At 41.3% G+C, this 22,626-nt stretch overlaps 1 protein-coding gene across 1 annotated transcript in view; it reads left to right on the forward strand.

The window, feature by feature from the left end:
- The window catches only part of CFAP70 (cilia and flagella associated protein 70), a 1,838,232-nt gene that overhangs the window by 1,189,281 nt on the left and 626,325 nt on the right, over positions 1–22,626 (forward strand). The window contains exon 17 of the mRNA XM_044079382.1: positions 6,801–6,916. Within this exon, the coding sequence (XP_043935317.1) occupies positions 6,801–6,916 (116 nt within the window). The remainder of the gene's footprint in view (positions 1–6,800; positions 6,917–22,626) is intronic.

Here is a 22,626-nt window from a genome sequence, read left to right on the forward strand (position 1 = left end):
TCTTGGTATCCAAGGTTCTAATGTCATGTCACATTGACTCTCAAAAGCCTTTCTCAAGGGTACTATTCATTTGAGACCACCCATCAAAGCTTCAGCCATACCATGGAATCTAAATTTTGTTCTTTCCCAAATTATATTACCTCCTTTCGAACCAGCTTCATCTTGTGATTTGAAATATCTCCAATGGAAGACCATTTTTTTAATAGCTATCACTTCTGCTCGGCCAATTTCTGAGTTACAGGCCTTGACCATCAAACCTCCTTATCTGATTTTCCATAATGACAGAGTCTCACTCTGAAATAATCCATCATTTTTACCCAAAGTTTGTTCAGAGACAAATCTCAATCAATCTATTGAACTGCCCGTTTTCTTCCCTAAATACACAAATAAGATGGAACACATACTGCACATACTTGATGTTCATAGGCAACTCTGATTTTATTTGGACAGGACCAAACAATTCTGAAAAACAGAACAGCTCTTTGTCTCTTTTTCGGAATCAAAAAAAGGTGGTCCAGTGACAAAAGTCACCTTGTCAACATGGTTATCAGATTGTATTTCTTTCACTTACAGTTCAGTGACTGCTCCATTACAACAAAAAATAAAGACTCTACTAGAGCTGTAACTACCTGGTCAGCCTTCTTTACTAAGTTACCATTAGATACTATTTGTGCAGCAGCTACCTGGTCAAGGCCTCATACCTTCATCACTCATTACAAAGTAGACAACGCCTCCAGGGACAGGGCTTCCTTTGGTTCCACTGTTCTGAAGAACATTCTCCCGTGAGCCACCCGAGAAAGATGTTGCTTGGGATGCTACCCATCAGTAAGAATGAATGGCAAGATGGAACAACTTAACATAAAGAAGTTATGTACTCACCATAACTTTCCATGTGAGTTGTTCATCTTGCCTTCATTCTTACGTCCCACCCTCCGACCCCCATCCAGTCTACTTGATGTCTGAGACTTCTTTTATTTATGATGTATTGTCTCTTATCCAGTTCTTAGGGTGGCATATTAATACTCATAGGCAGCCAGTTGGCAGCAAACAAGATCTGAGGGAAGATCAAAGTGCATCATGGGATAGGGAGTTGGCCTCTAGCTGGTGGAAGACCTCGAGATTTTGCAGTTGGCCGAGTTGAAGCTGAGGATCGGCTCCGAACCCATCAGTAAGAATGAAGGCGAGATGAACAACTCACATGGAACGTTATGGTGAGTACATAACTTCTTTTTCAGTACTATGCTGTGATAATGAATTTTGTTACATATGCCTAGCATAGCATGAACTTAACCAAGGACTCCACAGGCTCATTGTGTTTGGTTGGAGTGGTCCTGCTCCAAAGTTCCATTTATATGGCAAACCTAATATTGCTGTATCATGTCTGACATCATACCTCCCAACCATACTAAATTACTTGGTTTTTACTGAGTTTTGGGGTCCAAATGAAGGGGTGCCATGATTCCTGAGTAGCACCCCTTCATTTCCGATGTTTTTCTTCTGTTTTTTTTTCCATTTTTTCAAATTTTGCACTGTTGGAGCTGATGTCATCATGTGCGCGATGACATCAGCTCCATCAGGGCTATCAGCCTGCCAAAATTGAGCTTCCAGCTGCAAATGCGAGTGTGAAATCTTACTTGTTGTGGAGATAAGGGAATCAGCATGTGGAGTTAGCCAGGAAATCAGCTTGAAACAGCATTTGGGACTTAACAGCACTCGTTTCGTTTATCAGCATGCAAATGGGAAATCTTAACATCAGCTCAGCATTTGGGACTCAGGTAAGTGTGTGTGTGTGTGTGTGTGTGTGTGTGTGTGTGTGTGTGTGTGTGTGTGTGTGCAAATGCCCCCCATGTAATACACCTGGTGGCTAGAGGGATTCAGGCACAAACCCTGTACCTTTAGTACAGGGTACAACGAGCCTAAAGTCCCTAAACACCACCATTTCTGAGCTTTGTCCAGATTTTGTTGTGCTAAGAGTTGAGAGCTATGGTGAGAAGTGAACAGAATTTGTATTCCCCATTATTGGCTTTGTTGTTTGTCCAGGTTGTTTGTGCTAAGAGTTGAGAGCTATGGTGAGTGAGAAGAAGTGAGAACTGAATTTGTATCCCCCCATTATTGGCTTTGTCCATTATTTTTGTGCTAAGAGGTTGAGAGCTATGGTGAGAAGTAAGAACTGAATTCACTAAATGATAACCATTAAGTTTCAGTCTTCCTATTTTTTATAGGGAACTACTGATTTGGCATAGTGGTATGTTGCTCTGACTGTAGTGCATAGGGTCCTGGGTTCAAGGCTTGCCAGTGAAATGCATGGTGATAACAACATTTTATTCTAGCAACTTTCCATAATTATACAAGCAATGTTTAAAATGTGTCCCTGTTAAGTCCCTAGCCACTACAACTTGTGAGCTTTGTCCAGGTTTTTTGTTCTAAGAGTTGAGAGCTATGGTGAGAAGTGACAACTGAATTTGTATTCCCCCATTATTGGCATTGTTTGTCCAGGTTTTTTGTGCTAAGAGGTTGAGAGCTATGGTGAGAAGTGAGAACTGAATTCACTAAATGATAGCCATTAAGTTTCAGTCTTCCTTTTTTTCAGTAAACTGCTGATTTGGCATAGTGGTATCTTGCGCTGACCCTAGTGCATAGGGTCCTGGGTTCAAGACTTGCCAGTGACATGCATGGTGGTAACACAACATTTTATTCTAGCAACTTTCCAAAATTATACAAGCAATGTTTAAAATGTTTCCCTGGTTTTTGACCTTTTACTCCCCCAAAAAACTGAACTTGAAAATAAGTGCAATAAGCTGTGCAAGATACCTATGGCTTACACTACTGTCATTCTATTTATAGTGTGGGTGTGGAAGTAGGCTTTCATGATGGAAATGTTCTGAATTGGGCGGTTTTGTCGTTATTGATTCATGCATTTTGTTTCATTGCCTACAGTACAGCCTACTGGAAAAATGTTCAAACAGTAAATTTAAAATGCGCTCTGTCTAACAAATGTGCTGTATTATACAAGGAATATAACTTAATAAAGTCAGGAAGGTGTATCAAAGAAAAGAACACATGTATGTTTCTTGATTTGTGTGCAAGGGGCCAATGATTTGAAAACAGCCCAAAGGTAATCTTTATCCACCACTAGCCAGATGCATTTTCTTTGGATCTGGTATGTGGGTTTCAATGCTATTTCAATGAATGTGAGTTTCAAGGGCAAATAAGTTTTAATGCCCAGTCTGTTTTCACTGTGAGACAGTATTGCTTTGTTTAACAGATGTCTGTTAGTTTGTGCATTGTTGTGCTGCAAAATGTAAAAATAAAATCCAAATAGTCATTGTAGAAGTAAAGCAGTATGCACACATTAGTGTTTATGGTAAATTGGGCGAAATTGCCAGGTAATTGGACATTGGAATGGCTGCAGGGGGACTCTGGTGCCATATTTTGGTTGTCTGTTCTTCAGTTTGCGTTTGAAAGTTGGTATCCCACAATTCCATTGGAGTGGGTGGGGTTACGTAATTATGTATGTAAATGAGATTTTAATCAGTGTACAGATTTGTACCTATTTTTCATGGGCCTTGTCCGGATTTTTGATGTTTCCAGGTTGAGAGGTATGTCTGACATACAGGTAGAGCTGCAGGGCCATGTGGCCATCCTACACATCATACACACCAGTTCCATCTGTAGGATGGACAGGAGAATGCAAACGTGATAGGCACATTTCCCCCCCATAGACAAGAGATAGGTACATGGGGTCACTAGAAGTCTGTGTGAGTCACCTCCACTAAAGTACAAGTTCAACTTGCACACCACCAAACCATGCATGCTTGTGTCTCAGCCACCATTCCCCAGTGGCTTCCACACTGTGCAGTACAGCTCCACCTGTACATGGAGCCCTGTACTTCAGGCAGTCTCCCTCCTCACCAGCTACTACCTAGTTCTGCATACAGCTAGAGCAGTTACTTTATTATCTTTTGAAATATTTTAATTGGCTATTCCAGTGCTACAGCCTTGTACATTGGTGACTTCTTCCAAAGTACAGTCATGAAGTTTTCTTGGCAAAACAAGCCCATTTTTCTTTTTGGAATTGAGTATAGGACTCCTGCAATCCCTGTTAGGAAAATGCAGAATTGTTGCTAGTGAAGGCTCAGGTATAGAGGAACTGCTTAGTGTTACTCCATACCCAATTCCTTTTGGAATTCGTCCCAGAGTCTTTCACCTGATAGTGCTTTAGAATACTTAAATCACAATTTTCCATATTCCTGGATATTTTAATTGGCATCTGCACATAAACAGCACCATTTTTTGTTGCCCTTTTTCAGATTAGCCTTTTATTATCAGTTTTAAGTTACATGGGAATTTTACTAATTATTTGAGAATCATACAGTCTGGAGCTTTATTGTAGACAAATTAAGATTGCAATGTCTGGCCAGTGTAACTAAGTAATACTTGCATACAATTTTCTCTGGATGGCTTTCTTACAAACAGTATTTTTATATTAAAATTGTAGTAATTTTGTATACTATTCTCCATAGGTAGTAGCTAGACTCTTAATGACTGTGTTCTTCTGATTATGCAGTCTTATTAAGACTTATATTTTATTGCTCAGCAGTCTGACCATTACAAGAGAGAGCAATACGTTTGAGCTGACTTTGTTATTAACTTTCTACCTACTGTGGAAAATTTGGTATTGCTCAGGAATCTACCTATATGTTATGGCTTGTCAGTGTGACCCTCTGTAAAGTAAACAGTACAGTTTTGTAAATTTTCAGAGGGAAGATCACAGTAACATAAAGCTACCTTCTTTTCTCCTTTTGTGGAGATTTCAGACCTTTGTGTTTTGCTGTAGTTTATTTTCTGATTTTAAGAAGTTGTTGATGTTAGTTTCATTATAGTATAACAGGGTTACTTGATATTTTTGTATTGGGTTATTTTAGTTGCATACGGAAAATGCGTTGTGTATGCCATAGCTGGTTAGTCTACTATCCTACTTGGTAGTAAGATTCGTTTTTTATTATGGACTGGAAAAGTATATTTTCATATATTTCATGGTGCTAGATATATGTAAATGTAATTGTTTTATGTTGATAAACATACTTTTAGTTTTACTGATGACAGCACAGTTAGTTACCTGAAAAGAAATTAAGAAAGTTTGGACTGACATTATAAAGAAGTTTCATTCCACTTATGTAAGCAGGTGTGAAAAATGGGCTAGTCATGGGAAATATACCACTACTTGAAGAAATTTTGGCCAGGAAAATAAGCAAAGAATCCGGGTAGTTAATATTTTCTGTTATATCAACCTTTCCTTGAAGCTCTACTGTTATGTTAAGTAGCTTATACAGCTATACTTTACTGACTAGAGTCTACAGAATTCTCTGAAAAGGATCCTTAACCAGTTCTAAACTGAAGTAGTGTTGTAATTTTGACAGCTGCTTTCTAGTGATTGAATCTGTGATTTCTTAAATAGTCTGTACCTTTTGTTAGTTATATTTTGTCTTCTAGTGATTAATATCGTGAATTGTCATTAATTCTTTGTATAGACTTTAATAAATGCCTCTACCATCCTGTGCATTTGTAGTTCATTTGTCATGCCAGTTTCTACAAGCATGTTGGTCCACTTCATCTAACTAAATAATATTATTCAGACATGCCAGTGCACACACCTAAGAAACCTACACCTGACCGTAATTAACCAAAAGGTTGTAAGTAGCAGTGTTCTGCCATTAATTAGATGAAAAGTACTGTTAAGTAAAGACTGCTGAAAAAGAAAATGGAAATAATGTTAACTGAGCCCCTGCCCACTAATGTCCTACAGGTATGCCAGTGCTCTGCTTGGATCTCCTAGGAAAGATAACACGGTGAGAAGTTTGTATGTGTCTGTATGCTTGTGTGTGTATATATATATATATATATATATATATATATATATATATATATATATATATGTGTGTGTGTGTGTGTGTGCATATTCATATGTGTGTGTGTGTGTGTGTGTGTGTGTGTGTGTGTGTGTGTGTGTGTGTGTGTGTGTGTGTGTGTGTGTGTGTGTGTGTGTGTGTGTGTGTGTGTGTGTGTGTGTGTGTGTGTGTGTGTGTGTGTGTGTGTGTGTGTGTGTGTGTGTGTGTGTGTGTGTGTGTGTGTGTGTGTGTGTGTGTGTGTGTGTGTGTGTGTGTGCTTTGTGTATGCCTTGTTCTCCAGTAGCCTTTTATTTTCATCAGAAGTAACAACATGCTGATGAAAATAAAGGCCTTGTTAGCTCTTTTATGATTGAGCTCGTTCTGGAACAATTTATTAATTTGTATGTGCAGTCAGAATAAAAAGATGCAAGCATATTACTGGTGGTGTAGGTGGGTAAATTTGTTTCATATTGTGACTGTTATTTAAGCTACTTAAATTCCATAAATATCATTTTAAGAAAGTGGAAATCTAGAAATTATTTATGTGGTTTTAACTTAAATGTATGGACTTTATGAGATTGTGCGATCTTCCTTTATCTTATTTATCAATAATAAGAGTAAAAGCAAGTTTCAAAGAGGAGACTTAGATGAATAAGCTAGCATACTAATAGTAGCAGTTTTGCAGACTTAGTTATCGGAGGTGAAATGCCAAACTCCATAAAATGTACCTTTGCTGGAATTGTGATAATCCAGTGTCTGCAGTTTTCATGCTTTTATATTTTCTTGAAAAAAAAAAAAATAAGCCAGTAACCTTGCTCATGTTAGAAGCATTTATTAGTGGTATTGTGAAAAATTTAAGAAATAAATTACTTTGACATATAATTACTAATCTAAGGGTTTTGCTCTTTGTAGCCTACTGCTTTCTGGTGTTATGGCAGCACTTGGCGAACAGTACAAGAATGCAGAGACTTTCTTTGAAGATGCTACTTGTATTAACCCAGGAAGCATTCTGGCATGGACCTTGCTAGGTATGATGATGATGTCAATTCCTGACCTTTGCCATGTGACACAAAGTAAAATTGTTGCAATACTTTTAAATTAGTGATGATTCTTTACTCAGCTTGTTGTCTGCATGCAGAGAAACTGGTGGCTTCATTATACCTCTGCATAAGGAAAGGGATTCTTACTGACCTAACAAATTATAAACGAACAGCATTTTTATCTCCCCTTTCAAAAGTCTTAAAAAGATGCATTCATACTCAACTTCTAAACTGTGTTACTACAATCTTCTGACATATATACAACATGGTTTTAGACCCAAGCCTAGCACAGTGACATAATTAATCATTAATAGCATACCAAGCTTCAATAACATAATTGACCATTATAAGAATTATTGATGTTCATCACATTGATCACTGCAGTATCCTTAGCTATATGGGTTACATCAGCCAGCCAGCTTCCAAAGCTACAAGACACCTTCTACATGCTCAAACTGTCAAGCAGCTTGAGATGAGCTGACTAAAAGACAAGTTTGGGTGCAAAGCCCTTCAAAGCTTTGCTGCCGCCAAAGAGTACACACCTCTGAGGCTTTCAAGGTAGTGTAAATTAAATGATAACATATCTCCTGTGGAGACATTCTCCTTAATTTTCCAGTGTGGGGCTGCCATAGTGTTTCAAAGTGCTTTTTACATGTTTTTTATTTCTGTTAAAAAGTAACTTTTGTGGACTGGTAGTTTTACTGGCATTTGCGGCTTGTCTTCCCCAGTAAAAAGGCACCATTTATAGCTTGACCATGAAACAAATTGTCAGGCCCATGGTCAGTCCTTCTTCCAGCCACAAATAGAAAAGGTTAATCAAACAGCCTTTGGCAACACAGCAGGCTAGCAATTTGCCTCAGCCACAGGTGGGTGACTCTGCTATGGCCATATGTTGTACCTCAGGCCATTCATCTTTTACTCTGAATCCCTCTGGTGTAGCACTTACAGCCAGTATGGACCAGGGAATAGCCACATCCTCTCTGCCTGTTGGAGTCTCCTCAGTGGGCAAGTTGCCATCAACTAGAAAACCTTTTCAATTTTTTCCAATATATGATTTTCTAGTAACAGGCTTTCTTACTGCTTTTAATACCTGCTGCACATCCTCAGTAAGCAGATGCCTAAAAGGAATTAAGACCCTATCATCCAGGCAGTCAATTAAATTTGATTAATGTTGGAATGTATCAAACACCACTGTTCTTGTGTGAGAAAATCCAGTCTGTGAGGAAGTTTGTGGTAATTGCCCTTGGCCATTTCCAAAAGAAGGGAAATCCATGGTTGCCTGAGCCAAAAGGGAGTCACCACAATAATCTTGGAAGACCCCTGGTCTTGTTCCCATTTATAAGGGTCTGCCCCTGTCTTGCTCAGCTTGTCTACCACACAGTTTTGCTATGACAGAATGTAGGATGCCTGTTGAGTGAGATCGTGCTGTGAAGCTATAGCTCAAGCTAACATGGCTAGTCTTCAAAGGGGGTATGACCTGGTACCCCTTGCTTGTCAATGTACCACATAACTGTGGTATTGTCTGCAACCACTTTGAGGTCACAGGAACCAAAGATATTTCAGATACCTCTGTCTTTTCTCACGTGGAGTCTTGCCAGAGGTATCATGAGAATCATAGATGCCATGAGACCCAAAATCCTAAGGTATCACCTTGCAGTGACCAAAGTCTGAATGGAAAACTTTGGAAATGGATCTAGATATAGATCTGTTTTTTTTTTCCAATGGAAGAAAAGCTCTTTGAACTGAGGTATCTAGTTGACATCACGGGAACAAAATCCTGTGTGAATGAGTCAAGAAAGACTTTTCAGTATTCTTTTGGAATCCCATTTTGTGTAAGAGATCTCTCGCCCAAGAGAGACTTCATAGGACTTCATAGGTTCATACTAGGCTAACTACCCTTGCGAGCCATTTTAAGCCTAGCCAATTATCCATTGTGAGACTCAAACCCTGCACCTTGTGTTTGTAAGGCAAACACCTTAACCATTAAGCCACTGTCCCGCTTCCTGACACTTTGATAAAGCCTCTGCAAAGAATCGCAACAGCCATATTTCTCTGCAGCTGAATGTCACTTCAGCTATGTGTCCCCAGCCAAATGTACTACAGGAAAATGTGCCAATGCCTAGGTACCTGAACCCCAATTTTGGGTAGGGTCAAGGCACATTCTACTAGGGCCTTGGCTTCTTCAATGATGTTTTGGAAAGGGGTGGACTCTAGAAGTATTCTAGAGGCAGCAATTTGTTCCTGTGCACATACATTTACAAAGTACTGCAAACTAGAATCCTTCTCCTGGTCTAAAACAGGCATTGCTAGGACCATTCTTCAGGGGGCTGTTGTACCCTCATCCTTCCTCCTCCCAAACTTTATATCCTATGATGCTCTATCTATATAGCTATGGCTACTGCAACAGTGATCAAATGATGAACATAGGCACAGCTGTGTGAATAAACTTGCCATAAATGAATAGATCACTGCTGCAGTAGCTGCATCCCCCCTTCATCCCTTTTATTTTTGTGTAATTTTTGTAATGGTTGTTGATTTGTATTTTCCTAATATTGACCTGTTTCGGAGGTCTAGCCTCCCTCTTTCAGTTAACATGAAAGGTCTCAAGGGCATAGCATCCAGACCGCTGATATTTTCCAGCTCTGCCCTTGCTGCAAACAGTCTGGGCACATGGAATCTGCCCTTAAGCTTCGGAAGCTGGTTGACTTTTACATCATAAGTGGAAAAGAACCCATACAGCTAAGGCTACTGCAACACTGATCTAGTCAAACATCTGCAGTTATGGTAATTTTACTTACAAAACTGTACTTTCCCTGTTTAGTTTTCTAAGAGCATTTTAGCATGTTGAGATGTAGAGTTTTTTTCTGTAGAGTCTATTTGTATTGGGGTTCCACCATAGAAATTTATTCTTAAATCATGTATTTTATTTACTTCACAAGGGGGAACAAATGCGTCTATGCATGAATTTACATGTACATTGAATTTAGTGGTAAAGGTGTCTGCATATGCAGTGAGGTCATCAGGTTTGAGTGGGATTTTGAAGTTGGTTAAATCATCAATCTGTTTTAGTAGTTTAACCTTAACATGATCTCTGATCACCGAGGTACTAAAAGATGCAACCTGCTTCACTGTAATGGTGAATGTGACAGATTTGTGGCCCAGTTTGACTAGAGAGGACCAAATCTGGAATTTTATCACTCCTGGTTGGGGTACAGACTAACTGGTTCAGCAAATTTATAATGATGAAGTCCAGAAATGTCTGGGCATACAAGTTTGAAGATGTATAAGTCTCCCATTTGGTGGGGTAGATGGGGTAGATGGCATAGTTAAAGCCTCCAAGGAGAATGATGTTTGGCTTAATGCATAAGGACTCCATACTAGTTAGGTAGGATGTATGGGTTGACAGGGACATAGAAGGGATTCTATAATTAGCTACAATATGATAAGGTGCTTTGATAATAGTAAGTTGGACTTGAAGGAGTTCTGGATCATTATCATGTTTAACAAGTCTGGAGGTAAAATGCTGTTTTTTTTTTGAGTATGGAAACATTATTATCTTTAGTGTCTTTATCAAAAGTAGTGGGCATGAAAGTGTGGAAGGCATTGAAATCCTGCAGCAATTGAGTGCTGTCATCGGTCTTGAAACAGACCTCTGTGACAATGTATATATCAGTGCTTTGCAGGGTATTGAGTGCTTGTAGGGAGTTGAGTTTTTGTTTAGGTTCCTAGCGTTGAGCAGCAATGCCTATTTTATCTGCATTCTCTTTTGTTGTTCTGGTAGCTTTAGAAGACTGACATTTCCTAAAAAAGGCACTGTAGGGCTAGACAAGGATTTAGCCAATATGCAAAAGCCTTGTGGGATAGCTGCAGGCTATCCCTGTTAAAGTAGTTAGGATTGTCTACCATTTCCTCACAGGCAGATAAATATTGGACCCCTTTTGAATGACACCAAAAGTTAAGCCTTTTGTTGAAGTCAGTAATCTTTTGTTGGTATTGCAACACCATTCTTAGTGATACTGCCTAATGGTATTTTTTTACCTGCCTCACACACATATTCCAAGATCTCCATTATGCCCCTCTTCATATGTTCTAGGATAGTGTGTCTCAAGTCATTTATACTCAAGTGTACTGTGTGTCATATGTGTACATATGATGCAGGGACATGAGTGCATGCACAATGTGACAAATCCTGGCACCTGATAGGCAGCTGACCCTCTCCTTGCACAGTCTGGTGAGTGGTGCATTGGTGTGTTTCACTATAGAGTCACCTATGGTTTGCCTAATGAGCTTCTGAATTGAATCAGTGTTGAATTGTATCAGTGTGACTCTTAGATGGGTGCTTCATGGTGGGTGTCATCTGTGCTGCGTATTTTTGAGTTTGTGTAGTTTGCTCAGTGTACTTGTTTCTTAGGTTACATTTAGGAGACCTCTGTGGTTTAGGTATTTTATTTCATTTTATTTGTTTACTGAGGTAGAGCACTTGTTTCCATGGACCTTTTTCAGACACAACCTGGGAGCGCTGTATGGTTAAGTGACTCATTCAGAGTCACACAGTTAGGCAATGGAGACTGAGGGAATCAAACCCTGGACACTGTTCCACAGGAAATAACTCAGTACTTACGTATTATCGCACCTAACCTGGCATAATTTATGTTTCGGTGAAAATATTTATCTTAACCTTAAAAGGGGTCTAAAAACTTGTAAGTGCTAGTCTGTCATATTGAGTATGAGGCAGGAAGAGGAATACCGGTCAAATTTTCTCTTCTTGGGTGGTGTACTTTTGTGACATAACTTAATTTAACATAAAATAAACATGGATACAACTTCAGAGTCTTTGTTATTTTTACATGGGACGAAAATTCCAGTTGTATGGGACATCTTATCAAAATGATGTGTGTAAAGAAGGTATATATTCAGCAATGTATACTTTTATTTACTTTTAAGTAAGGTTTACAGCAGAAATGTTACAAAGTGTAACGGTAGCTGTAGGGAGTAATTGCTTGGCTGTTTCTTGGTCTGGGTTGAAAAGCTGACAGCTATTGCTGTCATAATCAGTTTCAGAGTCGTCTTTACTTTTACCAGGGAAGAAAATCACAGTTGTGTGAGACATCTTTTCAAAATGAGATGTACAAAGGAGTTTAACCTTTCAACTAATGATATTACGCTAACTTTTATATCGCTGCTTTCTTTGTAAGGAGGCTGTTAATATTAAAGAAAATTGGTCATCGCGTGAACGGCTTGGAAATGGGCTGCTTGTCTTGTTGGGAACCTGGTTGCAATAAAACTAATAATTGTAAACTAATTTTTATATCACTGCTTTCTTTGTAAGGATGCTGTTAAAATTTTAAAAAAAATTGGTAATAATCGCAGATTATAGTGTCGGCACATAAAGGGTTTGAAAATAGGTTGCTTGTCTTGTTGGGAACCTGGTTGCGATAATACATAATTACCACCAACTTTTTAACAACTTCTTAATCCTCTGCACCAACTTCAAAACTCTTAGGTAGGTTTAGATATGTAAGTTACTTTTAAGAACCTCACCATGTGTAGGCCTATGTGTTTGGCAAAAGCTATGGGTGATTGCTTTAGTGTGCTTTTGTGTGGTAATGACAGCTCACTTGTTTTTGTAGTATGTTTGTGTGAGAGCTTTCTGTCTGATAACATTATATAAATATATCTCTCACACACACTGTCATTTTGTTTTAAGTAGTGGGTGGTTGTCAGCAAACATGAGAAGATTACTACATTGTCACAGAATATTCACTTTAACCAAGCTGGCTGTAGAGACTGATGGTAAGTGCAAATCCATGGTTCTAGATGCTTCTTAATACTGTCTAAAAAGGTGAAAGGAAGAACCTAGGAGGTTTGGAGTTGATTTACTGGAGTCATATATGTCTGAAAGCTCAATCTAAGTCCCCACATGAGGAGTAGTCTGCCCCTTAGAGCAAGACCAGAGCCTCTTTGTGCAACTACTGAGTGTTTTGGCTCATAGGTAAGGTATTGATTTTGGGTATACTAATAGGTGTGGATAGAGAAAATTTAGGTAACAAAATAATTTGTCTAGAATGCCTATGAAATTATCTGTGATATGCACCAAAGTACCACTGTTTATCTCTGTGACATATAGAGCGTTAACTGGGAGAAGTATTTAAGTAAGGTTCACAAGAGAGAATCTGAAGTGAAAGCAGCAGATTTTGTTGAGTACAGAGCTGAGCAGTGCTGAGAAGAGCACAGCCACCCACTGTTTAAACTGAGTGATTGAAGCGAAAGAACCAGTAAAAAAGTAGATTTCTAGTCAATAATGTCAACCCCTCAGAACAGCCGCAGATTACTCCCTGCCAGAGAATAACCACTACTGCCCTCTGAAAGCTTGCCCTTAGACTAGAAAATGAACTGAAAAGTGCACTTTAATGTGAGAATAAGTTGGCAAACGAACACTGTGCTAGGAAAGACTCCGAAGCAAATAAACATATTTTGAGGTGTATGGGAATAATAAAATATGGCAAGTACCTGGTTCATTTAGTTGTGGGTCCACTTTTGTGGTTTATTTGGCCAAGTGCTCATCATGCGGCACATTCTATATCGGGAAAACAAATAGGCAATTAAGAAAAAGAATATATGAGCACACTTATGCTACTGAAGTTAAGAATTTTGACAATGTGTTGGCCAAACATACAGCAAAATGTGACAAATTTAAGAAATTTTATGTCACTGTGATAGCTCATGTACAGAGTGAATTTAATGGGGTTAGAGAGGGGGAATTAGATTTTAGGGAATATAAATGGCAATTGGTGTTTAATGCTTACAATAAACCAGGTTTGAATAGCACTGCAAATAATAAAGTAGTGTTGCAAAGAAAGCTTTATTATGACAAATGTAAATGTGAATTAAGTACATTTTATTTTTATGATGGTTACAGTTTAGTATGTGTTTATTTTGTATAGTATTTTTGAAGTGTTATTTTCTAAAGAAAGTAGCATTTTAAACTGACACCTTTAAGACAGCACTTTTTTAGATTATTTAATCATGTTTCAAAGTTGATTGTTGGTCAATTAATGTTTTAAGAGATATAAGTGAGTGTATGATTATAAGATTTTATTCTGATGAAGACCTATGTTTTGAAAGTGCTAAATATTATTGGTATTAAAATTTTTTTGTTTTTGTTTTTAAGTAGTCTCACTGTGGTGGAGGCATTAGAGTTGTTCTTTTTGATTTTGAGTAAGAATAAGTTGTAGAATTAGGAAGAAACAGTGAAAAGTCACAGGAAAACACTTTTATTAGCTAGATGAAGCTGTTATCTAACACATTTACAAATGAGAACACTCAGTGTAGCAAAGTAGAGAATCCATTAGCTACACTAAAACCCTGGTAACAGAGAAACACACAGTTTGTTTGTGTCTTTTGGCTTTTCCCGGTTAGGGGTCGCCACAGCAGCACTCTGGTCCTCTAATGATAGGCAGTAGATTTTAACGTACTGGCTTGCCGGGCCTAACTCACAACCTTCAATGAAGGAACGCCCATTCATGCATGTCGCTACACAGAAGACGCTCTAACTGAGAATCGAATGAGCAACGTCTAACTGTGAGGCGACAACGCTACCGCAGCACCACCACCGCAACAGAGAAACACACAGTATTGTAGTTAAATGCAAAAGAAGTGATAAAAGTACAAAAACACAGAGAAAAACACTTAGATTAACTAGAAGGGGGTGCATTCAATGCTTTTTGACAGTCATTTAACTGTTCGAACATAAATTCAGCATGTTTAACTGAACAAACTGTAAAACAAAAGTTATAAAAATCTTGATCAGGCATACTACAGGAAACTCTCAGTTAACCGGCACTCTCAAGCAACCGGCGGCAAAAAAAATCAATGAAATACAGTACAATTTTCATGTGTTGCACTTTCTGTTTTTTCCCCGCAGAAACATACCTTACATTTTTAGAGTTTTAGAGATTTAAAAAGGAAGATAAGAATAAATTTCCTCTCTCCCCAACATGAGAACAAGTCAAACCAAACAAATACTATAAGGTACAGTATTAGTCAGGCCTATTTTTAATGAACTCTCAAGCAAGCAGAAACTACAGTTATCCGGCATCTACCAATCCCCATGGATGCCGGTTAACTGAGAGTTTACTGTAACTGCACAGTTACTCAGGTAATTGGTTATAAACTTCTAGTTATCCGGGTGCATTACTGTTTTTTCATTTAAATATTATACTGAAATACCAATAAGCAAAGGCATATCTCAAATAAAAATGGCCTATAACATTACTAGATTCCTTGTAACAAAATATAGGCTTTTAAGAGGCAAAACCATTATAATTCCAGGACTTAAATAAACCTTGTCTCTTACAATCTGGGGTTCCTTCTACAATACCATGTGCCTTCAAACCATCCTTAGCAAAGCTGATTGGGTGGGTCAGATTTCTGTCTTTGCCTAGGGAGCATCACCACTTTGCTCTCAGAAAGTTAGCATCCTTCTTTTTGCAGACCATCTACTCTTCTAGGTCTTCAGATTGTCATTTCCATGCTGTTTAACTATGAAATATGCTTCCCCTTTAGCTCATATAAGGTAAGATCTGAAGTTGTTTTCATTTGGTCTTCAACCTGTGGGACTCGGATCTGGCATAGATCTTACTCGGCTGTATACTCTAGCATTGGATCCAAAGTCCAAGCTTCTCCCCTACCCATAATTCCCCCTCTCCCTACTCCCCTCAGATCTCGTTTGCTGCTCGATTCAAACAGCACAGGTTTTCACTGCTCCAAGCTCTGTAGTTTGTAAGTGTTGTCTTTTGGGGTTTTTATTCTTCTCCTTTCTTTAGTTTTTCTATCTTTCTATCCCCTACCTTCTTTTTCCACATCTCGGCATTGGTTGCTATCCAAAAAAAACAAACTTTCCTTTCTATCTAGTGTGTGTGTGTGTGTGTGTGTGTGTGTGTGTGTGTGTGTGTGTGTGTGTGTGTGTGCATGTGCTTGGCCTTCCTTTGCCATGGCTGATACATCTAAGTCAGGCTTTGGGAAGTGTGCAGAGTGTGGGCATAAGCTTCCTCCCTCCGATGCCCACACTCTATGCATTGTTTGTTTCGGAATCTCCCATTTAGATTCCTCCTGCTCGATTTCCACAGTCTGCAATACCTGTGCTTCAGTTGACAGGTTTCTGGGACTCAACCTCCCATTAAGAAGCCCAGGGACAGAGAGAAGGCCCATTCTAAAGAGCAGGATTGGCCTAGGAAGAGGTCTCCAGAGCTCTCCTCTTTGACAGAGCCCCATCTAAGTCCCACCCGGATCTGAGCCGCAGTTCCCTCGGCTCTGGTCTCCATGCATCCCCCTGGATCCAGAGACCTCTTGGGCTCAGTCAACAGCCACCACCTCTCCTTGATGTCATTCTAGGCCGAGGTTGGTGGCCTGTTCAGTCTGGTCCACTCAGAGTCTGTCCAAAGCCAAGGTGGACAGAATAATGATGAAATTCCTTTGGGCCAGATTCAGCTGGGAGTCTTGCCTGCTCCACCTTCCTCCCTATCTCTCCTTCTCTGATCCGGCCTTCGGTTTCAGAATCCTTGGGGTTGAGGTTCCTGGGTGTTGAGGGGTTGGCGTTGATGGTCCCTGGTACCTCAATGCCGACCATTGCCTTGAGCGGTTCATCTCCGACTTTTTCAGAGCAGACCACCTCTCGGAGCCGTAGCTTCGGTGTCGGGTCCAAGGGGATGGTGTCAACATTGAGGTTTTTAGGGTTGTCCCTTCCCCTCGGGGCCTCTGTGCCAGGAAGCTTGGCTCCAGCTCCTCCCTTGGCACAGAGGGTGGGGTCTGGCCTCAGCTCTGGCCATTCCACCTTTGGGGGTTCACTTGCTTTCAGCTTTTGAGGTGGTGAAAAGGGTCCTCTCAGCTCCATCGTGACTTTTGACACTCTAATCTACGGACTTCGTCCTGGCTTCCTCTTTTTCTTGGCCAGAGTCTTCCATCCTGCCCCCTCAGGGAAAGCCTCCTGCCAGTTCACCCCAGGAGGTTCCAATCCTGGAACTCGCCAAAGCTTCCAAGTCCTCCCTGGAGCCCCCCTCGCCCCCTGAGGAGGCCCCTCGGAAGCATAAGTGCAAGAGGAGAAACTTAGACTTCCTGCCAGAGTCTTTCATTGATGATACTGACTTGGAGGAAGGGAAGGGTTCCCCCGATCACCCCTGGAGGATGTCTCCTTTTGAGACATAATGGAGATCCTTTACCAGTGTGGTGAGTGTTCTACCCTCAAGCCCAATCCTGATGAGTTGGTATTCCTGGAGGCATTTGACACAGGACTTTCTACCTCCTGGGTGTTCCCCCCTGTGGATCCTTTAGTGGCTCTTATGCATGGTAGGAACCGGACATGGTTGAGCCCATCCCCAAGCACCGGGACAGGGCTCTTAGCTCCCCATCCGACAAACCCCATTGGTCCAAGGGGTCCATAGTCAATGCCATGGTGGTTGTGGTGGCCACTAAGAAGGAGCTGGCTCAGGAGAGCTCTCATTCCATCCTCCAGACAGGAAGTCTCGGGTGAGGGATCATTTTGGAAAGCAGGACTAAACTTCAGCCACTTTTGCCTTAAGTGCGGTGAATTACCTGGCAAATGTAATCAGACTGCAGAGGGACCTGGTCAAAGAGGTCATTGAGTTTGCGCCAGAGTCCATGTTGGTAGAGGAGAAGAAGGTCTTCCCCTCTCATATGGCCACCCTCACTTCTATTTTGAATACGTCCATGAGGCTTCTCTCACATGCTACTGAGGGTGCCTTGAGGGCTGGGGGGACTGGTGTGGCCATCAGGTGACACACCTGGCTCCACCTTTGTGCCTTTTTGGAGCCCTTCAGGTGTCTTTCATGAACTCTTCCTTCGACAATTCTACCTTCTTTGGAAAAATGGTTTGTAACATGTTAACTCAGAGCGAGAAGGACAGGGAGAATTTGTCTGCCATCAGGATATGCTTCTCCATATAGATCCTTTGCAAGGAATCAGTGTGGGGTCAAGAAGCTGTGGTTTTGGAAGTGTCAGGGTTCTTTCAAGATGCTCAGCATATGTCTTCCCCCATGGGGCAGAAGGGGATATGACAGGCACTGCCCTCATGGCAGAGGGGGTTCGAAGAACCAGGGGTCTCAGGATGCTTTCCTGAACAGACCCTTTCAGCAATCCTGAGGGATTGCCCGACTGCTCATCTCTGCTGGCAGTCAGGGGGCAAGTATCTCTGCACCCAACAGTCTTTGAGTCCATTACTAATGATCGTTGGGTTCTGCAGATCATATCCAAAGGTTACTCTATCCCCTATATTCATCCCCCCATTCCATCCAGACACCTCCCAGATGTTCCACCCAATCAACGGGAGGAGGCAGCCATAGAAATTGCCAGGCTGCTTGCAAAACAAGTCATCCAACCCGTCCCCCCAGACCAGTCCATATCAGGCATTTATTCCAAGTTCTTTTTGGTGCCAAAGAAAATGGAGAACTTAAGACCCATTCTGGATCTGTCAATCCTGAACCTGCCCATTGCTAAGACAAAGTTTTGGATAGTCACCCTTGACCATTCTGCCCTTCCTGCAGATGAACAACTGGATGTGTTCTGTGGACTTCCAGGATGCGTTCTACCATATCTAGATGGACAGGCGCTCCCAGAGGTTTCTCTGCTTCCAGCTGGGATCCAGTCATTTTCAGTTCAAAGTACTCCCCTTTGGAGTCCCCACTGCCCCCCTGGTGTTTACCAAAGTAATGGCAGTAGTGGTGGCTCACCTATGGCTTCAGGGATTTCAGGTCTTTCCCTACTTGGATGACTGGTTCCTCTCCACTCCCTCCAGGGATCGACTAATGCAGAACAGGGATTATCTTCTCCATATAGTATTACCATAAATCTCACCAAGTCCTAACTGACACCATTTCAGGTGTAGGATTTCATAAGTGCCTAACTAGATGCTATACAAGGTAAAGTATTTCTGCCTCCAGACAGACTGTCTTCTCTCCACCATCATGTCCAGGACATTCTTCAAGCACACTTTCCCCCCGGCAGGCTTAGTTTTTTGGGCACTGGGGTCCATGGCGGCCACAATCACCCTTATTCCAACTGCACGCTTTCATATGAGGGTCCTGCAGTGGACCTTAGCGGTTCAATGGTCCTTTCTATACCTTCCTTTGTCCCATCCTGTTCAACTGTCTCATGTTTGCAGGAACTCCCTTCTTTGGTGGCTCCAATCTCAGGACCTTCTTCTTGGTCGGCCATTTATTCTTCCCTCTCCCATGACCACGGTGACCACAGATGCCTCCGTACTCAGGTGGGGGGGGGGCATTGCATGGGAAGGATGCTCCAAGGCACATGGTCTGCTCTGGAGACCACTCTGCATATCAGTGTCCTGGAGATGAGGGCAGTGCTTTTGGCATTGCAAGTTCTCCGTGCCTCTCTTTCTCCAGGGACTCTTGCCATTCAGATGGACAATATGTCAGTGGTCTGGTACATCAACAAATGGGGGAACCATGTCTTATCCCCTTTGCTGCAAGGCCATGAGATTGTGGGAGTGGGCGATTTCCACCAGGCATTTTCTGGTGGCAGTGCACATTCTGGGGAAGTCTAACATCCTGGTGGACAGGCTCAGCCGGTCTGTTGTGATGCCTTATGAGTGGTCTCTGAATCCATCAGTAGTGGAAAAGACCTTTCTAAAGTGGGGTCGGTCTTGCTGTGATCTCTTCGCCTCACCTTCCAATGCAAAGTGCAGCTAGTTTTTCACTCTGATCTCCACCAGGGGAGTCCCCCAGAGATGCTGTAGTCAGGCTTGGCCCTCCAGTCTGCTATATGCGTATCCTCCACTTCCTCTTATTCCCAAGTTCATTCAGAAAGCTCAGCAGCTGGGGAGCTCAATTATCCTCATTGCCCCTTTCTGGCCTTGTCAAGTGTGGTTCCCCACTCTGTGTGGTCTCATATAGTGTGTCTTCTCTGGACTCTGTTTCCGGTCCCGGATCTGATTTTGCACCCATTAGGGGCCCCTCACCTGAATTTAGTCAGCCTAAAGCTCATGGCTTGGCTGCTATAATTTCCATGATAGCCAGGACTCCTGGGCTTTCTTCTCCTATTAAGAAGATCCTGATTGCGGCTCACAAGACTTCTACTAGGAAAATCTACTCTAGCAAATGGAAGAGTTTTTCAGTCTGGGCTACTCAGCATGACCTGGATCCCTTTACAGCTCCAGTCTCTGCCATTTCGGATTTTTTGGCAGATATTTTTAATCATGGAGTTAGTTTCTCTACTGTTAAGGTCCAATTGGTGTCAGTTTCCAATTTCCATGTAAGTGAAAATTTGACCTCCTTAGCTTCAGCTAAACTTTGTAAGGCCTTTCTGAAAGGTACTTTTCTTCTTAGGCCTCCAGTTAAGGATCCCACGCCCCTTGGCATCTTACCTTCATTCTGCAAGCTTTGGTTTCCCCCATTTGAGCCAGCTCCCTTGGTCAATTTGCATTTTTTGTCATGGAAGACTGCATCAGCCAAGAGAGTTTCTGAGCTTCAAGCATTATCTATTAGGCCTCCTTACCTAGTTTTCCATAAAGACAGAGTGCCCCTGCGGATCAGTCCATCTTTCTTGTGGAAGGTGGCTTCAGAATCCAATATTAACCAGGTCATTAATTTGCCAGTCATGTTTCCAAATTTCCGAAATAAAGGAGAGTACAAACTACACCTACTAGACGTGCAGCGGCAGCTGCATTTCCACTTGTACAGAACCAAAGGCTTGAGTAAATTGGATTACCTTTCTGTGTCCTTTTTTAAGCCTTTTTTGGGAAAGCCCATCTCTAAGGTTACCATTGCCCACTGGATTTTAGAATGTATTTCTTTGCCCTATCAAGCCAAAGGTTTGTCTCCACCAGGATATCTCCGGGCACATTCTGCAAGATCAGTCTCTACTTCTGCAGCCTTTTGGACTAAAGTTTCTCTGGATGATATCTGTTCTGCAGTGACCTGGGCCTCATCACATACTTTCATTTCTCATTATAAATTGGATATTCTTTCCAGTAGCAGGGCACCTTTTGGCTCATCCGTGCTCCGGAATATCCTTCCATGAGGACTCCCCAGGCTTTTGTTGGTAGCTAGGGACTCTGTCCTCAGGTTGAAGACCAAATGAAAACAACTTCAGATAAATAAGTTATGTACTCACCATAGCATTCCATCTGAGTTGTGGCTTTTCATTTGCCTTCCTCCCTCCCTCCATCCCCCTGCCTTGTTTTTTTTTGAGCTGCATAGCAGACTGGACTGAAAAAACATAGACCCTCTTGTCCTACCCAGCTTTCAGTATGTGGGCCTTCATACGATTATGCCAGGTTTTATAAGCCTGTTGGCCCTTTTAGGTTGGTGCTGTTTCTGCAGCAAACTCGATTTGAGGGGAGGTGGGAGATAGGGGCGTTATGGGTAGGGGAGGAGCTTGGACTTTGGATCCAGTGCTGGAGTATACGGCCGAGTATGATCTGTGCTGGATCAGAGTCCCTCAGGTTAAAGACAAATAAAAAGCAACAACTCAGATGGAACATTATGGTAAGTACAGAATTTATTTTTAACATTCCTATGCTCCCAGTACATAAAACCAGTGTACTCTGACACTTAGGAGATTTTCCTTCAGTGTAGCTGCTGGAGAATAGGAACAATACTAAGCAAGCAGTCAGAGGGACCATAAGATGCCTAGTATATGTATGTACCTTTAAGTAGACACACTTACTAATTCTAGCCACCCTTTATCAGTACTTGATAATGCCCACCTCCCAAATAAAACAGGACTCTACTTGATAACCTTGTTGTAAACATATGTCTACTGATCCAGTCATCAAGACAAGCCGTAAAGGCATATAAAGTAGTACTTTGCTTGACCTCTAGTGCTATCTGCCCAGCAAATCTTGTTTATTTTGATGGTGTAAACTTAGGTCTCTAATATGGGTATTTGTAGAGCCACTGGTTTTGTCAAGAAATAGTAGGTCAGAAAAGGGTTGGGCCTTTCATGTCTCAAAAAGTGAGACACAGGTCACCTCAGTGCAGCTGGTAGGTTACAGAGTTTGAGGAGAGTTGGTTAATGTATCAGCATCGTTGAAGGATTTAAGGTCTTCATTTTTTTTTAAAAATAAAATCACTGGGGCCTTTCCAATTTAGCGATATGCTTGGATTCATACATACTAAATGAGGCATTGCATTCAATGAAGTACAAGATGAGGAAAGAGTACTGTGGTAAGATTACTTCTCTGGATCTTAAAAATATTCCTTTGGAAATTAACTGGGCCCAGTAGTGCAATTTCATGACTATGGTGGAAACACAATGCTTGATTAAGACGGAGTTGTTTACAAAAGTACCCATATGTCTTATGACTATATCTGCTTCAAATGGAGCAACACATCTGATGATGTCAGTTTTCATTCATCCTCAACCTATAGGTCTGTATCCAATCTTTGGATCCGATTCAGACGTTACACTAGCTCATGGCCTCTAACAAACTCTCGAGCTCCTTCCCTACCCATAGTGTACCACCCCTAACATCCCTCAGATCTTGTTTGCTGCTCTAGGCATGGCTGTCTTCAACTCTCAAGCTTCTCTTTGGGAGATAAGTATTTCTTCTTCTTTCCCTTTGTATCTCCTTACAGATTTAATCTTGCGTCCTCCCTCCCATGGACCCATTTTTCTTTCTTGTTCCATTTAACAGTTTTCTCATAAAATTGTAGTTTTTTGAC

This window comes from Protopterus annectens, chromosome 8.part0, assembly GCF_019279795.1.
Source record: "Protopterus annectens isolate FY-2018-M chromosome 8.part0, PAN1.0, whole genome shotgun sequence".
NCBI classification, from domain to species: domain Eukaryota; kingdom Metazoa; phylum Chordata; order Ceratodontiformes; family Protopteridae; genus Protopterus; species Protopterus annectens.